At 39.5% G+C, this 23792-nt stretch overlaps 1 protein-coding gene across 1 annotated transcript in view; it reads right to left on the bottom strand.

The window, feature by feature from the left end:
- Positions 1 to 23792, bottom strand: part of HIVEP1 (HIVEP zinc finger 1) — an 82650-nt gene that overhangs the window by 22965 nt on the left and 35893 nt on the right. The window contains 3 exon segments of the mRNA XM_015854580.2: positions 1419 to 1594; positions 2873 to 3006; positions 9206 to 15108. Of these exon segments, the coding sequence (XP_015710066.2) occupies positions 1419 to 1594; positions 2873 to 3006; positions 9206 to 15108 (6213 nt within the window).

The following is a 23792-nucleotide window of genomic DNA, read 5'->3' as shown; positions in this document are numbered from 1 at the left end:
GGTGAATTGAAAAGTAGTGTTTTGTAGTTGAGAATCTGCTCTATAAAATAGTGTTGATGTGCTCTTTGTATCTGTTGTAGTTTCCATAGAAATGAATAGGAGGCAGTACTTTCGGGGCAATCCACGTATATTATCGTAAGTAACAGCCTTCTTCAGACTTTACATTATCTTACAAAATTCAGTTTCTCTGAGGTATTTAAATGGAAGAAATTAATGTGGGTGAAATGCTTCTGTGGCTGTGGAATATTTAATTCCTACTTTGAAAGAAGACTAGGATTTCACTCCAGATTTTGAAATGATCGTTATGAAGCTATGTGGCATTGCTACTGGCTCACAGATAGCAAAATTCTTGGCCTTACATGCTGTGTGAAATTATTGCCTACACTTTCTTTTCATGAGAGGTAGTATACCAAATGTCAAGCATCCAGATCCAGGTCCAACTCTGCTAGCAGTGGCAACAGTCATGGTTAGCAACGGCAGAACATGAAGCAAGTACAAGTACCTTCTACAACCGAAGCACGTGACAATTTTAAATGGGCAGTGCTTAATTAATGGAATTGGGCCAGCAAGCCTACTATGCAAAAATCCTCATCAGAATTTACTGGGTTCACAATCCAGCATTTAATTTTAAAGACAGTGCAACAAAGCAACATGATGCCCTAAGGTGTAAGGAGGCAATGTTAGTTCATCACACATCTGAAGACTATCAGTCCTATTTTCTGCAGTCCTGTGAAGTTTTCTACCTAAATGCTGAGTAGTCTCAAATCCTGTAAATACGAATGTTCCTGAGGTTAGAGCTGGGGAGAGCAGACCTGAATGATACTCAAAGCTGAAAAAAATGTGACTGCTTAGAACTTTTCACTATAAGTCTTTTGGCTGTGTACATACCCCAGCTCTTCTATTTATTACAAGTCTTGGATCTACCATTGTTTAATATCCATATTAAAATTTTGATGTGTTTAAGTACTGTCGTAAACAGACTTTAAACACCATCTTTGGGTCTTAGAAGATTAATGAGGAAAATAAACTCCATTCTTCCAGGGTCTAAAAACCATTTTAATACAATAATTTGTTGAGTGCCAATAGGAGCACAAAATAAGCCCACATCATACGTCCAAATAATCAGTGGGGAATTAAAACTGTGTTCCTATCTTTGCTTAAGGTGAGACCTAGCTTTCACCATATTTTCCTTTTCCATTTCAGTTTCTAACCTACCACGAGATGCCTCACAGTTTGTTCATATAAACAACATGATTATCTGAACAAGCAGACAGAAGGGACTGCAAACACTGGTAAACATTAGACAATAAAACTCCACAGCAAGATAACCTCTTTAGAGCATGGGCAGCCAGATTTGAGAACTGGGCTATAACACAGAAGGAAAAGAGGGAAAAATGTACACAGAGAAGTGCCTCTACCTTTAGTTTTGAAGGCAAAGTTGCAGTACTTGCAGACATAAGGCCGGACGTCTGTATGCGTGCGAATATGTTTCTTCAGCATGCTGGGTTTCTTGCAGCGTATTCCACATTCTTCACAAATATACTTCCCTCTTCCACTCCCCCGAACATACACATAGTCTTCATTTGATTTGTACCTAGTAACAGCACCACAAGAATAAGGCAATTGTAGTTGAGGGGAAAAAAATGTAGTTAGATCAAAATAAAGAAACTATAAAAAAACATAAAAACAACCTGTGCATTTATTTGTTAAACTTAACAATCACGAACTTGCTTAGAATCAATGGTGCATCTTTTGAAATAAAGGTACCATTTGAGTCTAACCATTTCAAGATTTCAAATTTCATATGCAGAACACAGGATCGTACTTTTATAGAGTCAGCTCTTGGAAGTGAGTTTGAGGACCACAAGAGAGCTTTAAAGGAGCATCTTTGAGGCTTCATGATGGATACAGGGATGGAACAACATCAGTTATGACTGTGGGAAAGTCTTTCAAAATCTGTTAATGCACTTCACGCTCAGCCGACTGGGACCATCTCTTGATGGAAAAAGTCTCTGATGCAATCCCAACGTTTCATCTCTCTGCTCAAGGATACCAAATGTTTAGCTTTTCCAAACTGGTCTCTGTAACATCTGGGGCTGTGCAGAGGCACGGGGTGGCTGGCAATAGCCTACCTGCTGACCCAGACTGGGCTCAAACTATAAACCTGTAAATGGAAAGCCCTCTACAGACTGTTACCAATTACCAGAACAATAAAATATGCACCATTTGTGCCCAAACTTTTACAAGTGTTATTGGCACACTCTTCTACGATAAATCCTGTTTTATAAGATGTTGCACATGGCACAACGTTGCCGTTAAATCTAAAGCAACTGTTATTCAGACCAGGCAACTGATTTAAAACTATTGCAGTGCATGGACTAGGACTCAGTAAATATTCCCATGGCACTTCTCAAATCAGGACTTCTGCAGCCTGCGTTTACCACAGCAAACTGCCAGATAGCAACTTAACTGCAGTCTGCTGCTGAGCCCCTGGACTGTATCCTCTCTGGCTACAATTTCACTAGCTTGCTGTAGAATACACATTATTTATCACAGAAGAGAAATACAGGAAAAGAATTTACATCTATGGCTGTATCTAGCTGCCTTTACTGCTGATTAATGTTTGCCCTTTGGAAAAAAATGAATCACGCTGCCTATTGTTCTCTATTTCATTACTCTTTCCCAACTCTCATGGCTCCATGCTTCTGATGAATATCCATTTTTCACAGAAGCATAAACCAACTTTCACAGACCACAAAATGGGAACTGCTGTTTAAAATAAATCTTAACAGGAAGCAACATCTCTGCAAGGTCTAAAATCACGATAAAGTATCTTCCCAGCAATATCTAGTATATAAAGTATAATACTTGCCCTCCATCAAAGATTTTCACCCTTCTTGGTTCGCTTTTGATAAAGGAATTTTCTTTATCATGCTCAGTGCTTGATTCGGAGCTTTCCTTATTGCTGAATTCAGATGCAGTTATTTTTTTCCTATTTAACGCTCGCTGAAAGAAAATGAGATATTCATACATTTATCATTAAAATTAGTATCTTTCATACACCATTCAAATATGCAAAGCATTAGGAATAAATGCATAACTCCTTTCACAAACCACCATTATAATAACTGATTATTTTAACATATTTTAAGATACAAGAATCAAAAAACATCTTTCACTAAATTTCTTTTCCACTACACGCTGACTCTGTTAATGGAGTGGCAAATCTATATGGAGATTAAGGTATTGCTGGAAAACTGAAATGCTTTGAATCTACAGCGGGAGTTGCCTCTTCTGTCCTTTGGGATGGTACAGGTGACCTTTTTTTAGCTCACAGCCAATTAGTGATGCTTTCTCCTCAAGGCTCAAGTCCCATGACATCTCAGTAGCACCCTCACAGCTGCAGCTGCCCATTGCCTACGAGGGACATGGATAGAGAAGGAAGACCACCACTGAGGAACTCATTTCCTGTGGCCCAGCAATGAAGAAAAGGGGAACACTAATGGGAGGTACTAACTAGTAACATATTTGCTTTCTAGTATGTTTCACAATATATTCCCATTGTGGTGTGGGTATTGTCTGTTCTGTTTGGCAAGGTTATTAATGAACAACCAGAACCCTTCCAGAGTAGGACTCCACGGCTAATCCTCACTGCCATACCAAATTATAAGAGAAAGCGTAAGAGTGGTCTAGCCGAACAAAAAACATGTTTCTCAATTTTCTCTGATTATTAATGAACTTCTTCCCCCTTAAATATATATAAAAAAATAAAAATTGCCAAATTGATCTACTCCTTCCAGAGTCTAGGATATTTATAAAATGGGCAACAACGAAGGAAAGATCCAATTAGCCAGCAATTATTACTGCTGTATTTATAAACTGTTCTACCCACATAGCTGGCATGCTCACCACATTTGCTCATATTGATAAGTGAATAAAATGATGAGAGAAAAAAGACTGGCCTTATGTTTTCTACTCATTATAAAATCTAATGCTGCAAGCTTGAGAATTCTTGCCAAGAGGAATGGCTTCAGTGGCTGACTTGAAATGACTGATTCATTACAAGCATTAAAGTTCTGGGACCTGGTCCCTGCTCATCATCCACCCCAAGATCTCAGCATCCATCTTCCCATCTGAGGTGGAACGTGGCTGATGAGGAATTAACACCAACTAAAGGAAAAGTGACTGCCTATCAGATTCAAAGACCTAGAAAATATGCACAGGCTTGCATGTACAGCTCCAAGCCATATGCATTCACATGGTTCTGACATTGATTTGGGCTGGATTTTCAAGCATATGAGCAGTCCTACCAAAGCATAAGTGACAACCAGGCTTGTGTGTAGGAAGAAAGAAATTTCACCCTACGTGTTTTAACAGTATTCATACAAAGTAGAAGGAGGTGATGTTTAGGATAAGAAATACAAGAAGATGAGCTTGCTCTAGCAGTTGAAACTCAACTATGTCATAGTTTCTGTAATACTATCTAGAACATGAATTGCTTTTGTTTCCACTGCAAACAAAGAGTAACCAGGTGATATTTATAATTTAACAAGGAAAAGAGTAGTGTAAAAAACAGAATATACCAATAAATCCAATACCACATAAATATTCCCTGAAGCTGGAATAATGCAATCATTAAGCAACTGATCAGGGATAAATACTAAGCATTTTTTTACACATTTCATTTTCAATAATAAAAAGACCAAGAAAAAAAAAATAGATTCCAAATGTATTGGGTTTGTGTCATTATATAATCTGAGGTGAAATACTGTTATAATATATTATGTATTCACAAAAGTACTTAGAGTGCAAAAGCTAACACCAGGCTAAATACCTCCAGGATTTTCTCCTCCCCTACACCCACTTTCTTCTTTTTTTTTTTTAATACACACAATAATGTACAGAGATAAGACAAGCTAACATGTTCAAATTACTATCTACCTCCCACTGATGTACTTTAATTTACTGGTTATATGCTACTTTTAGCAGCCATTTCAGTGTCTTCAACATGCAAAATACTGCCTTCCCAGAAACGCTCTAATAGAAACACTGGGTTTACCAAAGAAATCTACAGAGGTGCTCACAGGTAATGAAGAACAACATGCTTAATTTTTAAGAAGATTTCCACATTGGAGAGGATTTGGTTCCCCTGTAAACCTCTAGGCGCAATCAGTTTCTAAGCAGCATGGGTTTCCTGCTTGAATATTCTATACCACACCTCACCTAAAACCTAGGAACACCCCACACATGCCAGTGGGAAGGGCAGAAAAACGACCGTGTTGTAAAATGTTCCTCTCCTCTCCACAACTGCTTACAGCTTCCATTTCTAGCACAGTTTTCTCTCTCCTACCATAGAGACAAAGACCATGATTCACTTCTACTTTATTCGTTTTGATCCAATTTCACAGTCTCCAATTACTGGTATAAAACTGGAAAAAACCTGCTGTTAGGGCTGCCCAGAGACCAGAGTTCAGTAGATACTTCTGGTACTTTAAAACATCCCTTGGAAAAAAAAAAAAAATAACACCACCAGAAAAGCCAAACATACTTGGAGCCTGAATCACTGAAGTTATAAATTTCAGATTATAGTATTTACTAAACATATATATATTTTTTCCCACTGGCACAAAGCCACTTGAAGGAAATGTTTTCAATATCTTTAAACTTTTACTAGTTCACACATAAAAATCTTCTGCATTTAACTACTTTCCAGAGGTGAGCTGGACTGCTGCGGCTCATTATCCAAGAAAGGAAAGCTTTCCAGTCAGTAGAAACTTTCCATTCTTCAGCCTGTTTACACTGGGAGATCTTCATACTGGCATACTCCAAACTTTACTGATTCATCTCAGAGAGAGAAGCCAGAACCAATGCAGAGGCTGGAGAAAGAGCCCCTGATACAACGCCAATGATTTCAGGCAACAAAAACATTCAGGAAAGGGGAAAAAAAAAAAAAGAACAAGGAGATAAAACAATCCTTTTCCGTACAGGTGAACCCCATGTTACAATTCATCATGCTGCATTCATTCCAGAAACTTCTTTCATAGAACCATTTTGTGTTTTGTTCTTTGAATCACTGGAACGTGGCAACTTCACCTATTGCCTCTGAGCAGTGAATTGTGAAGAGCAAACAACGTGCTGGGGTTCCTTCTTGTTTGCATTTTGCTCACATGTCTCTTCGTTTCCCGCTGTTGAAAGAACTGCCTTGTTTGCGGCAGTGATTAGTAGTGGTTATGCAGCAACGTGAGCTCTCAGTAAACACAACTAAGTTCTGGGGGCAAAACTGCTCATGAAGTCACTTTATCTTTGTGAGATCTGCAGACACAGCCACCCCAGAAGAATGTTGTATGGCGCTCCAGAAAGGGTTATGACTGTGTGAGAAGAAGTGAGGGACAACAGCACCACTTTTCTGTTATTATTTATACACTGTATTATAACAGTACTTGGATCTGTCTGTCCAGTCAGGATTAAAACTGCAAATCATTTGGAAAAACATCTGAATGATGGTCACAAACCCCAGAAAACTGGCAGCCCAAACTGCGGTTCTCCAAGGATCTTGGTGCTCTGCCAAGCTTTTAAGCAAGAAATCAATCACATTTTTCTTTCTTCTTTTCTTTTTTGGAGATAACAAGAGAATTACTTTGTTAATTTGTTTTCTTTCCCCATTGTCTTTTTAAAATGGAATATTAACTTCCCAAGGATTGCCTATGTTCTCTATTAGAAAAACGACAGAGAGAATTAACGGGCGGGAACAGGACAGGAAAGTTAGTTTTTGTTTTCATCCAGGACAGCTTCAATGATGACACTAACTGGATACTTCCACAAGGGCACCTGTAATTCCACTGCCAGGTCTAGCTGGAGATTAGCAATACAGAGCTGCCTTCTAATAGCACCCTCATCATCCTGGCAAATGGCTGAAATGCTGCTGAATGAGTCACTGAAATAAAACAAGGCAAACTCTGGAGGTCTTAGGTCATAGTGCCTATCAAGCCTTTGATTTCTTTTTTTCCTGCCATTCTAAACCTTGCTCATACAATCTGAGATGCCATTTAAACTTTAATTGGTCATTTCTTCCTATGTAATGGCACTGAGGGAAACCTGTAAATCAGCCCCAAGCAGAGCTTCAAAACTCTTCATCTTCACTGTGTCAGCATGCTTCATTCAAAATGTCAGCAAGAAAGACTGAAGAAAGATTAATAACTATGGTTCTTTTGTGGAAGAAGCAATATGAATGTACCTGACAGCTGCCTATTACAGCACTTAAGAACTCCTAAAGTGTTTAAAAGGGTGCTGTCAAAATATTTTTCAGAATATTGTTATCTATTATTTATATTCTAAACAGAATTTGTTTGTTGACAAAATTTATTCTTCGTGAAGCACACAACAGCTTTGTTACATGAGAATTTCTACTAATAGACCATTCTTTAAAAATAAAACAAATGTGTGTCAATGACAAAACTAAAGAGAGCCTTGACTTCCTTAGAATAAAATGCTCAACTATACACAAGGATTTCTTTTTTAATTAAGCACTATTTAAGTACATCTCATAGAACATACAAGGAAGTAAGCTGAAAAAGCTGATATGAGTTCAGGCAAAAGGAGACATGCTAATATGGAACCAGTACTTCAGGTCACTAGCACCAAGTCAGCAGTCTATTTAATGTGTCATACAGAAAATAAAAGTTTGGACCTCCGGTATGAACGTTAGTGAAATCTCTCACTGATATCAAGATGTCACAGATTTAACCCTAATGTTCTTTTGGCCTTAAGGGTTTCTGGATATCATCTCAAATCTTCCTGTAAATCTGAAACTATTTCTTCTTCTTACACACAGTTTCCCATCTTGCAGCTCTTTTCCTCACTGACAACTCTGTATTTTAGCAAAGCATTTAGCAAACACAGGAACATCCTGCTGCGACCTGTAACAGCATTGGCCTTTATCACTCAACATCACCAGGAACGTACATCTTTTCCCAAGGCTGTGGTATGCTTCCTCTAGAGTGACTGTATGCCCTATGGGTTTTGATTCCCAGCCTGATGCCCAGAAAGATTTTCTGACTGCAAGATTAGGGCAAGCAATAACTACAATTGCTCTTACCTCCCAAATGGTTTATACATGGTTTATATGCCCTAGGCAGCCTCCAAGCGATTCTGAAGAAACAGTGCTCCATGGCCTACCCTCAATTTTTGCAGGTTTAGAAGAGAAGCATAGAAACAAGCTAACCCGATGCATAGCAGAGGAGAAAGAAGAGCACAAACCAATGCTGTACACCAAGGCTCCCCTGAGTAAGCTGTATGGCTTCAACAGGCGAGCTAGCACTTGATCCATTAGACACTGACACCCACTGCCATACTACAGGGCCAAGTGCTGCATTTACCAATTCACAGAGGCGTATCAATTGTGCAGGAAAGCCAAATTCAACACAAATCACCACACAGTCCAGTAATGAAATCATGCCAATATTCATGCAGCCCTAAGGTGGTGAACTAAATAAAACCACATTTGACTCAAGAATTACATAATATTTTATGCACATCACGAACATTACCCTGAGTATATTCCACTGCGCAAGACTTAATAGCATTTTTGGATTCATATTGATCTAAGAAGTTGTCAGTGTTTAAATGGAAGCTGCAATTTTGTTTTAAACAATTATTTTTGGCAATATTTCACACTGTCAACTAACCTAGGTGGGAGAAAGGGAAGTGGTACACTGTTCTTCCCACACTAAATGATCAGCAATGGTGAAAAATATCTTTACTACGTATCCATGGACACCTGTTCACTCTAAGCACTTTCTTGTAACAAAAAATACCAGCAGATTTTTAAGGCAAAATATGCAAGTAAGATCTGAAATTAAACTGTTTTATGTTGTGTTTAAAAAAATACTTAGACCAGAACTACTTTTGTTACATACCCTGTACTTAAAAAATAGCCAAATGCATTCCTACCATAATAAATACGTCATATACAGATTTATTTAAATCCAGGAACTAATTTCCATGAAAAGAGATAAATGTTTATGAAGAGGTTTCTTAATGGAATTACTATGGATTTCTTTAGCGGTTTGATCCAGCATAACTGAAATAAATAAGCACATATATTATACATGTCAGGCATATTGCGTTCTCCAAAATATGAGGAAGCATGATTTCCAAAGCAAATCCTCTGTAAACGATAAATAGACGTCAAGCATAAATTAAGTACCTTAGTTAAGCCGTTCTTCCACTTGCTTGAGTAGACCAGTATATCTGACCTGGGATGAGTAGTTCTTGCTTGAGTGTATAGCGGTTTTTCCACTTTCTGTTTTGAGTTTAGGAGAGAAAGAGCTACCTTTGTTGACAAGCCTAGTGGATTGGGATTGCTAGGACTAATGGTCCATGTAGAGTAGGCTGAAATCTTCTGATCGTTTTGCAGCAGGTGTAGTGGTTTCCTCTTCAAGAGATAACACCAGGTAAAACTTGTTGAGGTCTTGAGGCTTGGAAATGACAACCTCTGTATTTCTCCTGCATTCATCACAGCTAGTGTAGTCAGTAGCTTTGCTTGGTCCTGGCTATTGACTACCTCACTCTCTTGACTATGACCTGGGGACCTTCTTTCTTGACTGCTGTTCACTGTCTTTAGGATAGAACTCTGGCTACTCACTGGAGATGGTTCAGATGGTTTTCTAACTACAAACACTGGTGGTGCTGAAGATTTAAGGTCTTCTGATTCTGATGATTCCTTTGGAGTTTCTGAAACACCAGTATCAGATGAATGACGGTTAGGCAACAGCAGGTCTGAAGTACTGGCTTTGCTGCTTTTTTCATGCTGTGCAACACCATCAGGATCTAAGGGGTGATTTTCGAGAGGTTCTGTGGTGCAAACCTGTCTCACCAAAACAGGTTTCTTTTGCTTACCAGCAGGGTCGTTAGATCGAGCATTCAGTGGATGCAGTGGCCTAGCTTCTGTCATGCAGGCAGCTCCACTCTCATCTTTAACACGTTTCTGTTGTTTTTCCATGGCAATATCTAAACTGTTGGCTGGGGAAAGCATTCGTTTACTTGAAGCTGTAGCTTCTTGCTGAGGGAAGAGCCCACTTACTGGCACTTTCTGAATAATATTCAAAGAGCTTGACAAAGGTGAGTTTCTGGTTCCACTTTCTGGTAGTGGATTTTCAAATTCAAATGAATTTGGCAAAGTCCTTTTATGATCCCTGTGAGATTTTGGCAGCTGAGCTTTGCCTTCAAGTGTTGGCACGCTCACAACATTTGTTTTGGAAGCAGACTGGCTCACCTGATCCTGAGTCACCAAAATGTGAGGAAGGGGTGTAACGGTTGCAAAGCCATATGATGGCATACTACTGTGAATACGGACAGGAACTACAAAAGGAGGAATCTGATGTAACTGACTGTTGCAGTTGTTTGGGATAATTTGTTTTAGAGGAGGCACAGAGTATGGGTTAGACATACTGTCGGACAGTTTAGCCTGCAGCTCAAAAGAGGGAATGTTCTGGTCTACCCCAACGTGGCTTGAGACAGACTGAGTTGATAGATTATTTTTTAGCAGTTTTGAAGAGTATGTCTGACCTATATGTAATGTTTTAACTTGGAGCTGATATTTTGGAGCAAAGCAATCTCTCTTCTCATCAGGATGACAAGAAAGTGTATTCGTGTTCACTTGTTCCCCTTGGGCTGATTTTTTGGTAGAGGTCTGGGAAAGCTGATGCACTGAAGATGTCTGTCCTTGATTATTCAAAACATGATCTAGAGGCTGCTGAACCAAAGACATATTACCTGGATTACAATTTTGAATTGCTGAGTGAGGCCTCGAGGGTGTCTGTGAATGCTGAGTACTCGAAGGAAACTTCACCAAGGATTTGCTGGAGGTCTGCAGCCTGTGAAACGGCACATCAGTAGCATGGGCTGTCTGAAATGAAGAAGTTGATTTAACTGGACTACTTTCTGGAGCAATATTTAAAGATATCTGTCTTACAAATGGCCCCCTCCTTCTTTCTAGCAGAGTCACATGTCCAGTAACTCCATTTCCAGATGACAGTTTTGGAGCAGCTATCTCTGCGACTGAAGCGGGTTTTGATGGAGATATGCTTCCACAATCAAAAGACTTACTCCTGTAGTCTACCTCCATTGAGGGCTGCGTGCAGCTGATCTGCTCTGATGCAGCACGCCTCATTTCCCTATAATGAGGGCCAGGCACGCCCAGAATGTGAGAGCCTGCTGGAATCATAAGGAATTCTGCTGACTTACTAACATGCTCTGATTTGGAAGGATTCTCCACCTTTGAAATTTCATCCTTGTCGAGTGAAGCTGAAAAACTGGAGGCATGAGACAAACTACTTTCTCGACTTAGACTTCTCGAAAGCGTGGAGTCAACACTGGATTCAGCAGATGAATGCTCCATTTCAGCCAAGCGAATTCTTTTCTTCTTGGGTGGGAGTTTTTCTGTTGGCAACTTGGACAGTGTTTCACTGCGTTGTGGCCAATTAAATCTTTCTGTCTTTTCTTGATCGCTGCACTGGTTTTCTTGGTCCCTGTCCGGTTCTTCTGTGACCAGAATTTCAGGAACCTGGATGTTATGCTGGCGAACAAGTCTTGATGGCTGCGCTGGGATGTTTCTCTCATTTGAAACTACTTGGCTTCCCTGCACTTCCCCTCTGGCTGCTTCTGATGACAGCGGCTGCTGATGCTGGGTAGCATTCAGATGCGAGTGTCTATCCTCTTGGACTCCAAGTGTGTTCAAAGAGAGGTGTTTTGCAACCTTGTTGGGCTCTTGAGATGAAACCGGTGATACTCTCTCAAAGGACTCAGATTTCTCAAAAGAGCTATTTCTGCTCAGAGAATTGGTGTGCTGTATTACTGAAATGCCAGTCCCTTGTCTTTTCAATTCCACCTTTTCTTGCAAAACTGAACTCGTCTGCTTTTCACCAAGAGAAGACATCTTTGTCTCAGTAGGCAGATCTGTGCCTTGAGCCACAAGCTGAATTTGTGAACTCTGAAGTAAAAGGTTGCTTGGTTGTTGTGAAGCTATACCTGCTGCACCATGTTTTGACAGACTGGAAGAATTTGCTGCCTTACTTTGGCTTTCAGCATTCTTTGATGGCATACTAGTGTCATTCTGCTGCGGGTCATCATCATCTCCAACACTTTTCATTTTCCTTCTTTTTCTTATTTGGGGCGTCTGTTCCCAGACACCAGTTGAAGTAGTGACTCTGTAGTGCAGAATTTGAGGTTGTGTACTATTCGGAACAGTTTTATGTTCAGGCTCTCGAATTGCCGCTTTAGTTTTAGGTCCATGCAACTCTGAACAGTAAAATTTCTTGTGGTTTTCAAAATTTTCCAGTTTCCTATACCTGTTTCTGCAGGTTTCACATTCAAACATCGTTCCTCGTACCTGAGGGGTCTTCTTTGTTTTTTCTAAGCTTGATGCCTGTGCCAGGGATTTGCTCCTCTGCAATAAAGAGTCGTTTGATAAATTACATCCCAGGTAACTTTCTTCTACAGATCGTGCTGGTCCAAGAACCTGGCTTTCACCAGTAGAAGAATCTTCTATTGCTGCCTGTCTAACAAGAGTCCGAGGATGTCCACCCTGGTTCAGTGGGGTAGCAGGTCCAGATACAAAAACATCATCGTATAAAGAGCCAATTTTATCATCAAATGACTGACTTCCTCGAAGTGGATGAGAAGGTGGTATTACATTTGGAGGTACTGCTGAATAACTGGTGGTAGGCATGGAATTACTCCGTGTAATAGGCAAACAGTCGAGAGATGGTACAGAGAGAAGAAAAACCTGCTTTGATTTTTCAGTGGGTGTGAAAGGGGACTTTGGTATATCAGAGCTCGAACTAGTTCTTCTTCCCATGGGCTTCAAATCAAACTGGAAAGAATCCTTAAATATGTAGGATTTTGGTGAATCTATGCTTCCTCTTCTTGAAAGAGACGTTCTTCTTGGTTTCACACTATCTAATTGTTTGTCATCCACAACAGCTTCGTTATCAGAAATCAACTTTGAGATACGCTCTTCAAGAGTTTTTGTTGCCATGGGAGGTCGCATTTGGCCAGAAAGAATTAAATTTTTCTCAGCACAAACGGTTTGCACCACTGAAGCTACCACTCCACTTGTTCGTGGCACAGAAGGCAAACTCTTATTTGAATCCTTCTCAGAGGTCAGCAGCCCTCTTACGAAAGGAGCTGGTGGGCTCATTGTTTGATCAGCACTTTCAGAACGAGAGAAATAACCAGAATCAGTACTACCTAAACTTCTAGGGCTCAAAAGACATTTTCCTTGCTGCTCTTGGGAACAATCCGTTGCCTGCTGTCTCTGAAGCTGAGCATGCACTGCTCCTACTGCAGATCCCAGTTGCTCCTCTAATGAGCCCGTTTCTGTTTTCTGATGTTGCTTTATGTCGTTGTCTTTGAGTGACGCTGTATGTGTTAAATTTGACTGAAGATTCGTTGCCTTAAAATCTCCTTTTCTCTGTGCTGCTGCAAGCTCAGGTGCTGGGTCTTTTACTTTGGGGCTATCAGCCCTTAATGGAGAAACACTTACAGGGTGAACTACTACTTTTGGTAAAGCTGCTCTTACTTGTGGTTCTGTATCACATAATGAAGAATCACCCGGTATGCAGTCTGGATTGCGTAGTGGAATAGAGCTCTCTTTCTGTAACGTTTCTGCACTTGAAATGACTTTCACTATTTGTGCAGGTTCCAGTTCCTGATCATCTTGTCTTTCATCAGCAGTGCCTTCATCTTCACTTTCACCACTTTCTTCCACATCTGAATTAATGCTAAGTGCTTTGTCTGAGTCATTAGATAAGAAGAGACCACCAGAATCTGGTTGTAGGACAAGTCCAAGTTTGATAGCATGTGCATGAGATTTTTTGTGCTTGTACAGATTGCTTTTGGTTTTAAATGAAAATCCACATGTCACACAAGGATAAGGTCGCTCTCCAGTATGGGATCGGATGTGCTTTTGGAGAACACTGGGCTTGGCACAGGCCCGATTGCAATACTCACAGACATACTTCCCTAGCTTTTTAGGCTTCTGGTCTTTCAGGAGGTTACATATTTGTTCCACGCCATGGTTTACAACTGATGCTATCTGGGCTGAATTATACACGGGACCTATAGACAAAGGTGTAGACGAACTTGTTACTAACTGGTTTTGAGGAAAAACCTGAGTTACTGTGGAAGATGAGGTGTGAACGCCAGACGACGTAACTGCTATGCTGTATATCTGCTGCAGCTTGGGGTTTTCTTGGCTCTGCTGTTGCACCACAGGTCCAGTGAAACTTGGACACACAACCACCTGGTGATTTTGTTGACTGGTTTTAGTAACAAGATCCTGCGAAGGAGAAATGGTCTGGACCTGCACCTGTCCACTCTTGGCTGCTGTTGCTACACGCACATTGTTTAATGTACATGGGAAATAGTGAGGTCCAGCTGCAAACTCATTCTGTGACAAAGGAGACTGACTCTGGATGCTCACTGTATTGGACACGAGACTCGCAGAGGTGCTTACAGTTTTATTTGGTCTCAGTTTCTCTACCTGCATCCCATAAGGGGGACACTCTTGTGCTAAGGTGTTCAGTTCAGGCTCCATAGCTTTTAGTAAGACATCAAAAGCAGTACGTGTACACGGGGATGATGTACTATCAACAAAAGTAATACATTCATTACTGTCAGTCTTTGCTTTACTTGATAAGGACTTGGAGAGAGATGACTTCTCTGGCAAGCCTAACTGTTTCACATCAGAATCCTCCACTGTCTTCTTACTCAAGTCTGAGGACTGATGTGTTGATGTTAGCTTTGTCTGCATTGGTATCTCAGATTTGGTTGTTTCAGTGCTTATCTCACTACTAAGCACTCCCCCATTCTGTTTGGTACACTGATTTCCATTTTGCACAGGTAAGTGATCCTGCACTGTGGCATGTTCTGAGGCATCCTGAAGAACTTTCAGTGGTGAAGGGTCTGCATTTTGTTTAACCTTGGCTTCCGTAGGGTTTCTCAAAGGCGATTTTGGTATTTTTTTAAGATGGTTTTCAGTCACAATCTTTTTTCTTTTCACACCCTTAATTGTATCTGGGTTTCCTCTAGTACCAGAATCCGTGACTTCTGTTAAAACACAAAGAGAGTAAGAAAGAATATTAAAAGGGAACAACGCAGTTACATTTTTATTTATGCCATTTTATTATCTCTAAGCTTCAACTGTAAGAGTGGTTCACAGAGTAAGCCCTGGGGCAACAGGATTGTTCAAATATCCTGCCTCCAATATTTCTTTAATTGTAGATGCATCTTACCAAAGGTCTATTTTGTTTTCATCTACCAAGTGTAATGCTTTTTTATTCTAAAAGTCATTACAAAAGGTAAGCCACTAAAAGAAAAGCTTAAAATTCATAGCAATTCTTTTTCAGATGAAGTAAAAAGAAATCTCTCTTCCGCACTTGCTCAAAAATTGAAACCACTGCAGCAGGAAAATGAAGAACCAAGACACAAATCCATTTTCATGTTGTATTTGTCACCTTTTCTGTCTATATCTTGCACTAGTCAAGGACTGCAGACGTCTTCCTCATAGTTATATTTATAAGTAGATTTATCATGGAAATGACACAAACCACCCACACCATCTGTCAGATACTGTATTTCAGACCTCCAGTTACTGAACTTCAATAGCATTTCAGATGAGCAACTACAGCAGATAAATAAAATCAGTCACACTTCAATGATTTCTCTATTTGTGCATCGTGAAACAAAATAAACTAGATTTGAATTATTTCATTACTTGCTACACTTGTTGCTGAACCTAATCAGGTATGCACAAGGGACTTCAGGAAGGTAGTGAAGAGCAAACAATTTGAAATATTATTCAGCAGAATAATTTTGTAGCAAGCAGATGTATTTCTCAAGAGCCCAAACTCCCTATAACAAAAAATACATTTAGACTCAATTTCAGAGTTGATTCTTACAAACTTATTTTTCAGTAGCTACCTGGCTTTACATACCTTTAAATATAATGCTGCTGAGATAAACAATCTGTCAGTTGATTATGTTTAACCTACTTCCTAGCACACAAACACTTGATCACAGCCACTGTCTTAGCTAGCATCACTGGCAGTTACTGCAGAGAAAGCTAAATATTAAATGGGTGTAAATCCATTTTCTCAAGCTTTTATAACTGTTTGGCTGTTAGTCAAAAAACATGAGTTCAATGCAAAGTAAAGATCTGATGTGACAAGAGGTCTGATACCTCTGAAATATTCAGCTGCATACATACTTTGGGAAGCAGTACTAACTCCATGTAGCATGGTTACTTGCGCACAGAGGTACTCAGGTACAGAGATTTACATACACTTCTAGGTAAGAAAAGCCTTATGACTATATGCAAGCGGACGGATTCTCACAGTGAACTTCACAAGCAGATTCACAGAGAAAACTCATACTTCCCAATACTGATCCACCCTACAACTCCTTTTCAGTGGCACATAGTATCCTCTTGCAGAAACACCAGCTGGCTTCTATACATGGTGGGAGGAAATCCAACACACAATGTGCATCTGACAAGAGATACTGGTGCTGACAAATCCAGCATGAAATTCCTGCTCCATTTAAAAAGAATTCAGGCAATGCCTAAAACCTGTCTAGGAATGAGAAAACAAAGTGACCAGTGAGAAAAGAAGGGTAAGAAAATGACATGGCTACCTGGCGCAGAAACATAACCCAACTGCGTTTTAAGGCCAGAGCTTGGGAAACTCAAAATCCTGTTTTCAACTCACTGCTAACTTGATGTACACATACATTCCGGTAGAACAAATGGCTACTGAGAAGATTTCCCAGCAAACAGAAAGATTAATAAATAAACATTATACATAATGCAGTGTGCATGTGGAAGTCCTGTGGAACGTGACCTATTGTTCTCCCAGCCCTACCAGAGGAAATTTAACTATGAAGAGGAGTAAGACAGGGCTTTATAGCATTTTGCCATCATGTAACAGAGGTGTTGGAATCCTTTTTGAGAAATACTACCTCTGAAATGCTGGCTGTGGGGAATTCATGCTCATCTTGCACACCCAGGAAGAAATTTCTGTACTGACTGTTCATTTGACCATTGAATGAACTCTGCAGTCATTACTTTAACTTATTTGTATTAGTCTGGATTTAGCAAATTCAAAGCAGAGCTGTCTTCTATCACAATGTTTTGTACTTTCTACCACTTCCCACCTAAACGTGCATCTTACACTAATATTATTAGTGGCAATTTCTTTGAAATTGATGATAGTCTACTGCGTATGTTTTTACAACAACAACAAAAACAATTTTATATGAACCAGAGAGAAAACAGCAAGATAATTATATAAAAAAGGTGCTTTTAGCCATGGTTTGGTGATCTCTTAGAAGCATGACCGCGTTAATTGACTGTAAGTAATTTGGTTCCTTTTATGCACATGCTGCAGCTTTTTATCCTGTCACATTCACGCCCCCACACCCATCACATTGCCAGTGTTGGTGCTGGACGGAGCACTAGGGGGAAAGCTGGGCGGATTACATATGACTAGGAAGATAAAAGTGCCACAGACAGACATACACAGAGAGACTAGGGTGTTTTATAATGAAATAATTGAACAATCAAATAACGTGCTTCTCCTCAATGCCTCCGGCTGTTAAATAACTATCATGCCTGGGCTTCAGTGCTACAGTGCAGAGGAAAAAGCATACTTTAAAAGCACCATGATGGAGACTGGAAGCCAACAACACGGCTGAAGGATGTGGTGTGGCTTGAAAACACCTTAAAGACAGTATTAAAAACCAAAACAAAGCAAAACAAAACAAACAACAACCTTCTATCGTCAATCTACCAAGTGAGCAATTAAAAACACGAAGTCATCATGAAATTAACACCAGCATTTTCTATAATCTATTTACTGCTTTACTTTTTTAAAAAAAAGTATCATTCGAACATGCCAACTCATAAACACTATTTGAAACAGAAAGAAAGAAACACAAAAAGTTACGTATTACCTGTAGTAATATTCACTTATTTTAACCTGCATTAATTTGTACCTGTGCTCCGTCTATACCTCTCAAATTCCAGTCTATGGAAACGATGAGAATTAGTTTCTTATTTCTATTTCCGACTCTACATCTTTTGCAATTCCAGAGATAGGGTCTCATCTTTACTTCATTACGTCTGTCTCTCTATAAAATCTTGTTAACTATACTTTCTTTACAATGGCTTTGCAAAGCTCAATGATAATACAAGCGCTGTGCTGAACTTCACTCCTTGATAGTTTAGAAATACTTACTGTTAATGGAAATAATACCCACTTCATGTTTGCTAGCAAAAAAATTTCTAGAATATTTAGGGGGGGAAAAAAAGCAAAAAACCACACAAAAAGAATGTTTGACAACATATTTTCACCTATTTTTAATTCTTTGTTCCTTCTATTTAAGTCTTCTTTTTGTATTCCCCATTTAAGCTGAAGATATTCCACTACACGGTTGTTAACCTGCAGCTAGATGGCTGCAGAGAGATCAGCTGCATCAGTATTTCTACAGGATTAGATAAAAGGAGCAGCAGAAAGCATGGATCCCAGAATGCTGAACGTTCCTGTGTCTTTGGGAGACACAGGAGGCTGATATCTTGCCAGGGCCACAAACTAACAAGGTGAAACTAAACAAAGGGAATGCAAAACAACCTGAAATGGAAGGTGGGGGGAGGAAAGCTGATTTCCTTTTCTTACTCCTTCCTACTCCACGCTCTGCTCTCCTTCCCTTGCATTCACAAAGCCCTTCACTTCACCTGGCGAAGCTACTATAGCAATTCTTCCTTTTAGGTGGTGAAGTAGTTTTGTTGCCAAGTGCAGTCACTTCAATCAGATGTCTAAAATGCATCTTATTCAGGTCATCAAACAGGATCAGGTCACCCAATCTAAGAGGAGAGGTAATAATGCCACTGTGCATAACATATCAATTTTCAGATACCAGAGCATCTCTCCCTCACACTACCTGGTTTTGCTTTGTTCTGCTTTGCTCTCAGGACTCTCTTCTAATTATTTTGCTTCAATATCAATTCTGCTCTCAAAACATTGTGTATTTCTAAACACGACTTTGTTCATCTGTAATTTCTTCACTGAACTTTGCTCTGTGCACAGGAAATAGAGCAAAAGAACACAAGTGTGATGGTATCGATAGCAATTTAGAGAAGTAACTCAAGCAGCAAACAAAGGAGAGGCATAATAAAGATCTGAGAGTTTCTTCTCTAGAATTCGCTGGCAAACTAGGCATTGTCTTGACAAAACAATCTCAGTGGCTTTGTTTAAATAACTTTCAGAACTGCCTGTCTTAAAGCCTGTAAGTTATTATAACACCCACTCTCTTTCTCTCCCTTCCAGTAGAGTTATGTGCTTGTACTTAAAGAACTGAAGCAAACCACCAAACTCCCTGTTTTCCCAGTAGAACCCTGTGAAGCATCTAGTCAGCAACCACTACATATCCCTGCAGTCCAATGAATGGCATAATTTCCACCCCCTTTTGTGTTTACGTAATATTGCAGAATTTTTCAGATCACTGCATACGAAGACCAGATTTTCAACGTACCTAAACTTCAGAGCCTAAACCTGAACTTCAGCTCCCAGGGAACCGCAAGCAAAATCAACCTCTTCTGAATGCGTTTAAATATTAATGAATTCATATTATATCTTAAACACGTGGCCAAAAGGTTACTGACAATTAACAGCATCAGACATTCAAAGATGGAAGGTTCTTCAAAAGAGAGAGACCGTAACCAAGGATCTTATTCTGATTAAAGCTAAGCTTCCTGGTGCTTTAAAATATTCAAAGTATTCTTGTATTTGACATCTGATGCTTATTTAATTTTGATTTCAGTGAAACTACTGCAAAGCAGTCATAAATCACCCCACTGGGCCTGCTTCCATGAATAAGTAAAAGAACACGATTATGAGATAAAGAAATAAGTCTAGCCAGCAAATTTAAGGCCACCAGAACTTACATTAAACACAGCAGGGCATAACTAAGCTTTCATTATTATTATTATTATTTTGTTATTAAATGACCTCTCTTTAGCTTCATACAAGCTAAGTACTGCCACAAGTATTTTTCCTAAAATTACAGTTTGTCCAAAGTGTATTAAAAAAAAAACAACAATAACAAAACACAATGTGATTACATGTACTGCCCATATAACTATAAAAACATTCTCAGTCAACAGTAAAACGTGAACAAAATTAAGCCTAGCGCAATGTTTCATTTTTAAGCACAAACACAGAGGATCTTAAGAGTTAATTTTAAAGTCAATTACAGTTGTATTTCAGGTGCTGTACTTCATACTTTCTGGGACAGTCACAGGGCAGTTACTCACCATTTTTGAGGTCAGGGTTCAAGTCAATGAACTTGGGGCACTCCAAGTCGGCAGTGACATCTGTGAATCTGCCAGCAGGCTTAACCTATACTTAAGTGCTTTTACAGCTGGGGACAATAGTTCAAGCACATATAGAGCAGAATCTCAAAATCCATTTATTCTGTATGTAAATCACAACTTGTCATTAATTCATTTTAAAAATGGGGGAGAAGAGCTGACATTCAAACACTAAAGCAGTCCCATAGGGACTGGATCAAAGGTTCGTCTATGCTTATGGCTGTCCTTTTGATCACATCAGCAAACACTGGATCATTCCATACAAAGTAAATAGGTAAAACTGAATTTATGGTTTTGTGATGTTTGTAAACATATGTGTTGTTTTTTTTCTTGGTGTTTTTAAGAGACAACACTAAGCTCTGGGTTGAATTGTGACCCACCAAAGGTATCACACCCACTCTCAGCAAGGAAAAGGTTTCCCAGTCTTCTTTTAAAAGTCATTTCAATCCAAGCTTTCATGCAGAAATAAGTCTCTCATTATCACATTTTTCCTTTGTTAACTCAAACAGTGAACATCCTGCCAACACAAGATTCAAGGAGGGTGCAGCTATGCTAATACAGCATCAGCACTCATTTGAATAGTTCCCTTAAGCACAGTGACAGTATTAATTTCTGCAAAGTCAAATGAAATTTTAGTGCTCCTTTCCATCACAGACTGATAAACCTGTAATATCAGTGTATCTCAAATTACACTCAAGAAACCTAGTGCTTCTACCACAAAAATTTCCTCAAATATAAGAACTAGTATTTCAGACTATAATTCAGGTGGGAAGGGACCTCAACAGGTCTCTTATTCAACTTCTTGCTAACAGCAAGGCCAGCTCTAGGAGCCAGTCAGGTTGCTCAGGGCTTTGTCCAATTGGGCCTTGGAAATCTGCAAGGACAGAACTAGCACAACATCTGACAGTAACCTTCAATTGCTTGGGGGAAAAAGTCAGTTATACTCCATGAAATACTCACAGTGTTGGCTACCAAAAGTAAGGAATAGCTAAGAATGGGAAAATCTTGTTTAACAATGTTTAGCATAAATTGCACTATTTCAGCTATCCAATCTACTGTTCCCTGTAAATCTATATTAATATACAACATTAATACAGGACACTAATTATATTAATATTTGATATTAATACAGAATCGATAATGTTAATATAGAATTAATTATATTAATATAATACAATAAGCAAATTGTAACTTTGGAGGTAAGATCAGAGAAAAGGAGACACTTTTCTCACCTTGGAGTAACATCTTCCTGAAATACAAGCCCTGCAGTACGTTAAAATTGCATGATGGAGAGAAGAGCTGGTGTGGGAGTGCTGAAAAAACTGACCAAACCTAAGCTACACAGACACAAATATTCCAGTAGGTAACTGAAAACATGAGCATTTTTTCCATGAAAATGAAGAACACACACCAACCATGCAAAGTAAAGTGAACGACGGGTTTAAATGTGCAGCCACAGAGGAAGGTGTACTGTGGGCTGCTCTGCACACACTAAATGAAACACTGTGCAACCATTAGCAAGTGCAGAGTGGATTAGGTTTTAGACATTGAGCAATAATACCTCAGCATAAAGAAAGCAAGACACCTTTGCCTCAGGCACACAACTTGGACTTATCAGGAAGCTCTGCTGAGATATAGTTTCATCCAGACCTGACAGCCTGCCAACTTTTTTTTTCTTTTTCCCCCTTGGGATAGGTAGAAAGTAAATAACATGCTGCAATCCAGGGTTGCCTGTATGACAGCATCTTTTCAAGTCCTGTGGCTACTCACATCAAGTTAGTCTTGATAGAGGTAGATCTCAGGGGTGTAAGGGCTCTAAACTAACCAAGGTCATCTTCAAAACTATTGTGCAATTAACTTCTTGGCTTAGGTGAGGAAATTTAACAGCCAGCATATATGCTGGATATTAGGAAAGAATTCTTCTCAGAAAGAACATTAATGCATTTGAATAGGCTGCCCAGGGAGGTGGTAGAGTCACCATATCTGGGAGCTGACAAGAAACATGCAGATGTGGCTCTGAAGGGTATAGCTCAGTGGGCATGGTGGTGATGGGTTGGCAGTTGGACTAGATGATCTTAGTGGTCCTTTTCAACCTAATGATTCTACAGCACTGGACAGTGCCCAGTAGAGGGCCAACCAGGTGATGAAGGGACTGGAGCACCTCCCCTATGAGAAAAACCACCAAGAGCAAATAGCAATAAACATCTCACTTAGTAAACGCAAGAGCTTCAGCTGAGAAAGGCCAACACCCATAAGGGAACAGAAATGAAATGTAACGTATCGATGCATCTGTGCTGACCCGACTCTGACCAATAACCAAAATGAAAGCACATTGCTTATTTTCCCAAAAAAGTTAATTTCCTGCCCAGCACAAAACACATTAAACATAGATTTTACAGAATCACAGAATCGTAGGGATTAGAACGGACCTCCAGAGATAATTGAGTCTAACCGCCAAAACAGGTTCCCTACACCAGGTCTCACAGGTAGGTGTCCAGTAGGGTCCTGAATATCTCCAGAGAAGGAGACTCCACAGCCTCCATGGGCAGCCTGAAAACTAATCACCACTCAAATGCTGTTAAGGTAAAACAGATCAACTAGTAGGTGGAGAGGCAGTGCTGTGAATAGCTAATTCTACCTGCAATCCCAGTCTGAAAAGTACTTTGCTGGACAATCCAAAGACATGAAAAAAGACCTGCCCCCATAGGCAAGTGAGTGGGCTCTCAAAGTCTAAGCAGAAGTCAGTTTCACCCAGTTATCCACAGAATAATAAAGACATTTAAATGTAATTAGTCAGAGAAAGTGTGTTGTTAGAAATGCCTGGGGGATAGGTATATGGTGGGGGAATATGGAATTTCCTGAGGGACACACAAAAATCTTTCCAGAATGTTATTCAGTGTTACAAACAGCTTTACAAATAATTTACGTTAGCAATTTAAGGATTATCAGTTATTACTGATAAGGTCGGTTTGGCTAATAAATCATTAGAGCAACTCCTACCCTAGCACATTAAGGCCATTAAAACAGAATTACAGAGCAGCTCATGAAACAACAACTAACGTATGGGTTATCAGCAAGCAGCCACTGTTAGCTGGTCAGATGAGATACTGAATATAAACTCCCCAAACATGAGTCAGAAGGGAAAAAAAACAGAAATGAAAGGAACAAGATGTTAACTACACTGACTTCGCACACAACGATGTTCAAACAGAAAAATCTTCTTAGTTATATTCTATGCATTTCTTTAACATCATCTTCCATTTGAAAAATAGGGATCAAATGAAGAAATTTCCATACTGCCTATAGCAAATAAAGAGCAGTGAAGAGCTCAAATCTGACAACAGTACTATCTAAAAACACAGAAAAG

This window comes from Coturnix japonica, chromosome 2, assembly GCF_001577835.2.
Source record: "Coturnix japonica isolate 7356 chromosome 2, Coturnix japonica 2.1, whole genome shotgun sequence".
NCBI lineage: Eukaryota > Metazoa > Chordata > Aves > Galliformes > Phasianidae > Coturnix > Coturnix japonica.
Note: the sequence above shows the minus strand (reverse complement) of the source record. Positions and strands in the feature narration are given on the sequence as shown.